General features: G+C 41.3%; 1 protein-coding gene across 1 annotated transcript in view; it reads left to right on the top strand.

Moving 5' to 3' along the window:
• Positions 1–7,829, top strand: part of FMNL2 (formin like 2) — a 144,578-nt gene that overhangs the window by 118,324 nt on the left and 18,425 nt on the right. The window contains 3 exon segments of the mRNA XM_021719068.1: positions 1–151; positions 5,262–5,386; positions 6,080–6,282. The exon segment at positions 1–151 is cut by the window's left edge and continues 19 nt beyond it. Of these exon segments, the coding sequence (XP_021574743.1) occupies positions 1–151; positions 5,262–5,386; positions 6,080–6,282 (479 nt within the window).

Below are 7,829 nucleotides of genomic sequence, written 5' to 3'. Positions count from 1 at the left end.
CCTCCTCCACCTCCTCCCCCACCTCCTCCCCTCCCAGGCCCTGCAGCCGAGACTGTGCCAGCTCCTCCTTTACCCCCACCCCCTCCTCCTTCTGCACCCCCACTGCCCGGAACGTCCTCACCCACTGTGGTTTTCAACTCAGGATTAGCAGGTAAGAGCATAGAATTCAAACCCAGGTACTCATGTTAGAAATTTGTCTTAGCTCAGAGAGTTAAAGCTGTTCTTTCAAGGTCCAGGTCTCTTAGATCTCCTTTTACTATAAGAATATTCTTGCTAATGTAGTCAGTAAAGGGAAAGTTGTCGTGCATGGGAGGCTAAGTAGCTTTTGTCACACCCTCCCCAGTGGGAGGTTCTGATTTCTCACACCTTCTACTGGCCCCACCTAGAGAAGGGAAAAGGGATAAACTACCTGTCTAAGCATCAGTGCATTGTTGTGGGTTCAGCAAACACTTCCAGGTCACCTGTAGTAGTCAGGGCTCTGTATTAGACACAGACGTCAAGTGCTTTTGGCTCCTTTTTTTTTTTAAGTGTTTGTAATGTCATCTACAAAAGGGGAAAGTGCCTCTGTAATTACCTGATGTAGGCTTTCTGAGCATTTGAGAACATCAGAATTTACTATAGTAGGGCTGGGTGTGGTGGCTTATGCTAGCACTTTGGGAGGTCAAGGTGGGTGGATTGCTTGAGCCCAGAAATTCGAGACCAGCCTGGACAACATGGTGAAACCTCATCTCTACCAAAAAAAAAAAAAAAAAAATCAAAAAAATTAGCCAGATGTGGTGGCCTGCCCTGTACCTGTAGTCCCAGCTACTGAGGAGGTTGAGATAGAAGGATCACCTCACCCAGTAGGTCAAGGCTGCAGTAAGCTGTGATTGTCATGATCATGCCACTGCACTTCCAACCTGGGTGACAGAGTGAGACCCTGACTCAAATTAAAAAAAAAAAAATTTGCTAGAATAGATTTAAGCTTCAAAGGGAAGTGCTGTCAACAGCAGTATTTCCGTGCCTTGAACTGCTTCCAAGTAAATTGTGTTATCCTCCTGCTGACCCGGAGGTGGATGCAGGAGGATAACACCTTACCTCACCAGAAGTAAAATGGGGGCAGGGGGTGGAGCGAGAGGAGTAGAGTTGCTGTAAATGCCTTGAAGGAGAAGTTCTTGTTTTTGACTTACAGAAATGAGCTTTTACTCTTTTCTATGGTACTGCAAGCCATTTTCCCAGTCACAAAGTGACTCCAAGGTATTTGGAATTGCTCTGAGCTTTGCCATCCGCTGGCATGGTATAATTCTGACTCCTCATTTATCTTAGGCAGTTCATGAGGTCTCATTTCTGACGAAGAACTACCACCCTAATAGCCTCCATTCCCAAAGCTGCAATGGTTTTCAGAGCCTTTTGCCCAAAGTTTAACGACAGTCTTAGCCATAAAGATTTCTCAGTCTCCATTCCTTCCAGGGCTCTGTCAACAATTTACCAGATAGTCATGAGGGCTGATTTATCCTAGTGACTGGAGCCCTTTCGGACACACCAAAGCTACCCATTACTAGTTTGTCTCACATCAAATCTGTGATCTTACTTCCACCCCGACATCTATAAAACTGTCAAAGAAACAAACAAGAAGCCAGTTTAATGTTCAGCATAAATCAGTGGCTTATTTCTACCCTTCAAGATCTTCCCCATCTACCACTTTCTTCTAGAACTTTTATTGCTTCTGAAGGAGAAAAGTTGGAGGAGCATCATCATGAAACTGTTGGATTGTGGAATGTAAATAAACAGACAAACAAAAAAACCTCACAACAAGCCCTGGGAATGCGTACTATCACCAGGCTGTTGTCAGTGACTGAGTGTGGAGACCTGTAATTGTCCTGTGTGCTTGGGCTCCCTGGCTAGACTTTCCCTGTCCCCAAAGGAGCACTTGCTGTGAGATGTGACTGCTGTGTTGTCTCACTGGGTACTGCTTCCTTTCTCTCTGACAAAAGCTAATTAATATGCGACCCAGCACCCGCTTCCATGCACCTGAGTGCTCACACGGAACTCAGAACTGCCTTGCAGAGGGAGGGAGCCAAGAGGCTGAGATGTGTCCATGGCTCCCTTTGGATGGGGTGTGTCCTGTCTGGTTGATCTATGATTGCCTCAGTTTTAAGAGGTGGGGCTCTGTGCTCAGCTGACAACCAACTGCTGCCTTCAGGATTGCTACAGATGGAAGTTGTCCCCGTTGTGTCTCACGCAATTTAGAGGACTGTATGTGGGACTGAAGAAACTCTTCTTTAGTTCTATAAGAGTCTGTTAAACAATTTTAAGAGTTATCTTGTTTTACAAGGCCCTTACAAGTCTTTGATAGCTTGAGATCAGGCAATTTCTACAAGGCCTTCAATCTCTTTTTATCCTTAATTTAACTGTTAATAATTAGTAGATAAAGCCCGTTTTATAAGATGTTCTGCCAGTGTGTTCAGTAACTCCTCTCTCTCTCTGGAACCAAGAGGCCAGGCAGAATCAGGATGCCCCAGTAGATCCAAGAGACAGAACTGGGCTCATATGCACAGGGCTCCCAGGATGTCAGAAACCCATGACACCATTTAGGGCTCTGGATCTACAGGTAACGGGAGGCCTTATCTCTTCAGTAGACAATGAGCAAGTGTGTTCTTGGTGACTAAGACAAGAGGCCAAGGGGAGGTCCCCGTAGTTTATCTAGTTGAGAGTTTTCTTTGCATTTTATAGAGAAAATAGCAGCGTGAAATAGGCATTTGAAGAATAATGCTTACTTCCTCAAATCTGTGATAGAACCTTTCCCAGGGTAGGTGACCTGAGACAGACTGCTGGGCAGTCTGTACCCTTTGCTGTCTCTTTGGAAGGATGTGTTTGGATCTTCAAAATGAGAATTTGGACTTTGGCTAAGTATTTTTTATTTTTTAAAAAAATCTATATTCTGTGGAATACCTAGCACAGTTCAATATGGCTATTTGGGACCACTACAATGAAATAATTTTTTTCCCTTTTCTAAAGAGGATACTTCCTAAAAGAAAATAACGAGTGAGTCTTCAAGGCAGGCCTGAATGGAAATGAATTTTTGGCTCTGTGCTACCTTGTGAAGTGTGACCAAGAAGCATGAAATTCTATGCTAAGAGTGCGTGAACCACTGAGCCACTTGACTCTAACCTTATCTAATTTTTTTTGTATTTTCTCTGTTCTTTCTGCTTCCACAAAAGATGGGCCAATCAAGCTTTTCTGTAGGTTGCTCCTCACTGAGTGTGTTGAGTATTTGCCATGTGTTCCTGTTGGTCACACTGTGCCTTGACATCTTTCCACTCCATTTTGCCTCGATCCATTGCATTTTGACTTTGTGTCTGCGGGGAGTCTTGGTGTTGGCTGACTTTTGTTTCAGGTTTGCCCACACATGCTAGTTGAACCTGCAGAAGAGATTATCATCCTTGAAGTAGACGCCCTGGATTATATGCCCTATTTCATTGCCTCTGAGAAAAGGAATATTTTTTCTTTTACTTTCATTTTTATAATTGGATCTAAGGCTTCTGCTCTAAAAGGAACTTAGATTTATTTTAGGGAAAAAAGAAGAACAAAGAAAAGCTGCCAGGTTCCCCTTTTCCAGTCCCCTCCTGCTGGTCTCTGACTGGTGGTGGTGGTGGTCTTATCACACTACCACACATGGTGGCCACATATGTTCCCTCCTCCTCGTCCCCAACTGCCATGTGCCCCAGAGTCAAGAAAATCTTTCTGAGGAGTGCTTGTATTTTTATCTCAGGCTTAATCCTGACCTTAATAAAGAGTCAGAAGGGTGGCTGCAAATGGCATGACTTCTAGTGAGTGTCCTGCGCCTGCAGTGCCCATGGAGGGAAGGTAGGAAGCCAGTGGCACCAACCTGTCATCTCAGGTTGTGAAAAGACCCCTTCACAGCCCCTCCCCTGCTCCCACATCCTCCCATATTGCCGAAGTGCCAGACTAGAGGAAGATCTGTTCCTTCTTCCTATTGAGGATCGGTTTTCCTGGGTAGTGTAGACAAAAACACTGAATGGAGAGGAATCCGACTCTGTGGAATTGTGGGGACCAAGGTGTCGCGCTTGGTGATGGAGAGGTCTGGTTTGGCCAAAGCTGTGACTGTGTTCCTGCATGCTTTTGTGTGGATTCATCAGATGACATTCCTGCTGTGCCAATGGCCTTTGTAACTCTGGAGGAATGAGAGGCACTGTCTGTCTCCCTTTCTCAGTTAAAACCAACTGAGGAAGGCAGGCAGCCAGGTACAAGCTCAAGAGTGTGTTGCTTTTATTTTGTTCTGCACTGAATTGCTGAAGTGCTAATAATAATGGCAAATAGTGAAGTTCCCAGAAGGTGTGGCAGGCTACCCAGGATAGGCTAATACAGCTAAGTGGTTTGGAAAGACTGTTTTATGATGTATAGCTGATAAATAGAAGTTTAAATGGATTACCTTTTCTAGCTTATTTCCCCAAAGTGAGAGGAGTTGGCACTCTCCCTGGCCCCTAAAAGATAGTTCTCAGTATTTTTAGTGGGTTTATTGATAATCACCTCATCAAACATAACTGACTTCTAGGAGAACTTGGCTTTTTAAAAAGCGGGGAAAGGGTCTGTGGCCACTTCTGAGAAGCAATGCAATTTCTAGATTTCTAAGTACCCCTTCCATCTTCTTAAACATTTTCTCATTTAGGCCACCCATGGCTCTTATTCTGCTTGAAATAATTCGGCAGCCAGGTTAATCTTCATTATTGGAATCACCCACAGGAAGGCATTGCCCTGGGTGAAAGTTAACCTTCATGACATTATGTTCCTGGTTGTTTAGATAACCACTCTCTGCGGTCTCTGATCTTTTTTTAAGGTTTGTTTGCAAATATGTGCTCTAGAACCAGGAATTTATGATATCAAAATTTGACAGTATTTGCCCTCTCTACTACCTAATAGCATGAATAATAACCTTTGCTCTCCAACACTATTTGTCCTAAGCATTGTCCTGATAGTATAACTACAATGCAGCAATCCAACTGCCTTAATTTTTTTTTTTAAATGCATCTTTGGCCTTAGTTAGCTTTTAATACAATGCTGTTATAGTCAACCAAGTGATGACCTCAGATGGCTCTGGCCAAGACCATGTGTGTTCTTTTCCATATTCTAAAACACTCAAGCGCCTCTTGCCAGCCTTCCTCCAGTGTTAAAGTGCCGCTCGCAAGGACTGTTGTCTGATTGTTCCTGAGGGTCATGGGCTTCTGGTGGGATCTTAATTTCATTCTCTCTGACATCTTTAGCTGTGAAAATTAAGAAGCCAATCAAGACGAAGTTCAGAATGCCAGTGTTTAACTGGGTTGCTTTGAAGCCCAATCAGATCAATGGAACAGTCTTCAATGAAATTGATGATGAGCGAATTCTGGAGGTATCTTTTTTTGTTGGTTAGAAACTAGGGGGGAGTGTTCTCTCTGCAGCAAAGCCAACATGGGTGCTCTGTTAACCTGGAAGTGTTAGAGATAAAGTGCTGTGTTTTAAGTGTCTTGATATAAAAAAAATGATTCATATTATCAAAGAATAATATGTGACACTATTTTGTAAGGTAGTTCTAAAACTGTGCTTAAAAAATTATGTTAAATGGCAAATAGTTTTGAGCATCTTAGCATAGATACAATATCAGTACAATATACAATCAATTGATACAATATCAAATACACACACACACACCCATATATATCTGATGCAGTTTCTTCCTTTAATTGAGAGAGGAGCATAAAAACCCTTTATTGAACTGTAAGTGAATATAAGAACTCAGTTAATTGCCGTCACTATGTCACTACCTTGTTAGATGGGTAGTTTTAAGCTGTGGCAGCTATCTATGCAAGCTGATTATTGAAAGGCAGTTGAATTGGCTAGTTGGAATCAGCAGTTTACTGTAGACATTCACTTCTCTATGTGGTCAGAAGTTGCACTTTTACTAAAACAGGAAAAATAGAGCAAGCCATGGCCAAAGACGACTACTAAGTCAAAAAAGTAACGCCTTTAACTGTCTAAATGGTGACTTTCTGATGTAATTTTTAAGCATAATACAATTTGTCCATGCCATCCCTCTCTACCTCAGGATTTAAATGTGGATGAATTTGAGGAAATATTCAAGACAAAAGCCCAAGGTCCTGCCATTGATCTTTCTTCAAGCAAGCAGAAGATAACACAGAAGGGATCAAACAAAGTGACATTACTAGAAGCAAACAGGGCCAAAAACCTTGCCATAACTTTAAGGAAAGCTGGAAAGACTGCTGATGAGATATGTAAAGCAATTCATGTGTAAGTTCAGGGAATTCTGGAAAATTATATCCTAGTAAGTTTAAGATAAGAATGAAAATAAATTTATGAATTAGTAGAGGACAGAAATATTCTCCATTGTGAGATAAGACCTAAGATAAAAGATGGAACAATGCTTGACATTCGCACATACAAATCCTCTTTATTCTGTATGTGTGCTATTTCAGAGTTGGATGAGATGCTAACACTGAAGAGGTAGGCCAGAAATCACCTTAGGGAGTATTGTACGGGAATGAGTAATTAATTGTTTGAGAAGAATAACATCTGGACTGTGACATCATTTATTATTTTGATCTATTCTCTTCCATAGGCCTATAGCAATGCTTACATAAAAGGAAAGTTGAACTGAGTGTTGCAGATGTTAAAAAAGAGAGATGTCCATTTTCTCTGGAATATCTGGATTTTATCCAGATTTGTTGAATTCAAATTTGATGGCATTTGTGGAATGATATAGTTCAATGCCAGATGCAAATATGATACAGATGCATATTTTAATTCATAACAATAGGAATGTGAATTCTGTTGTTTTTAGTGCTTTCAGGACATTTTAAAGTTTTCTTTTCTTGAACTGCATAGGAGGCATTGGTTTTATTTACTATTCTATTAAAATAATCTCTGTACTCTTCTTGTGGCCCTAGTGACTTTCAGATGTGATAAGGATGTTATTAAATGTTTGGGGAACTAATTCTTCATAAATTGATACTTTATGATTTTGGTCAGAGACTCTCAGACCTGTAAGTGACCCTGAGAAATCCTTTGCTCCAATTTCATGTCTTCAGCTGGGGCCATAATCTAGTAGCCTAGTGCCTCCTACAGTCTGTTCTGATCTCCGATATTGAAACCTGATATGCAAGCCTGGTTTTTAATCTTGATGTGCCTTGTTTGTCATGAAGATTAAATGTAATTCTGTTAATTAGCTGAACAAAGATTATGCAAAAAATAATAGAGAATAGAGACTGTAACAAATGCTTTATTTGTTCAAACTGAGCATACATTCATAAAAACCTGGTATTCCTTCAAGTAATGTAGGCACTTAGCCCAAAACCTTCATATAGTATAGGCATTTGGATGCACTTATTTCCAAAGAAAAAAAATAATACCAGACTATTGGTTTAATTTACATATTTTACAGAATTCACCGGAGAGTCTATATTAATGTGTAAGATGTTAATCTCCTTAATTAGAGGCACTTCATGTTGCCTAAAAACCAGATTCTTGAACCACTTAACCATCAGCTGCTTTGGCCTTTGTTCTACCTCTTCCTATTGTCATTTGCTTTTGATTTCTAGAGGTTTAGGCATGCCCATGGTCTAAAACCTGAGGATGGCAGTTGTAATTAGGTCTAGGTTTGGGGGAAGAAATTGAGGTACCAATTAAGTAACCTGATACACAGTCAGGAACTGGCACCTGGGTGGTACTTTGCGAGACAGCTGGAGAAATTTGACTCTTTGAATTGGTATTTGTTGAGCTGGACCCCATGGGTGTGTGATGGAAAGGAGGTAAGAGATTTTCACTCTAATGACAATCTT

The sequence above is a fragment of the Carlito syrichta genome, unplaced genomic scaffold (genome assembly GCF_000164805.1).
Source record: "Carlito syrichta isolate Samal-C Ts95f unplaced genomic scaffold, Tarsius_syrichta-2.0.1 Scaffold314111, whole genome shotgun sequence".
Lineage (NCBI taxonomy): Eukaryota > Metazoa > Chordata > Mammalia > Primates > Tarsiidae > Carlito > Carlito syrichta.
The sequence above is the reverse complement of the archived record's forward strand: the minus strand, read 5'-3'. Positions and strand labels throughout refer to the sequence as shown.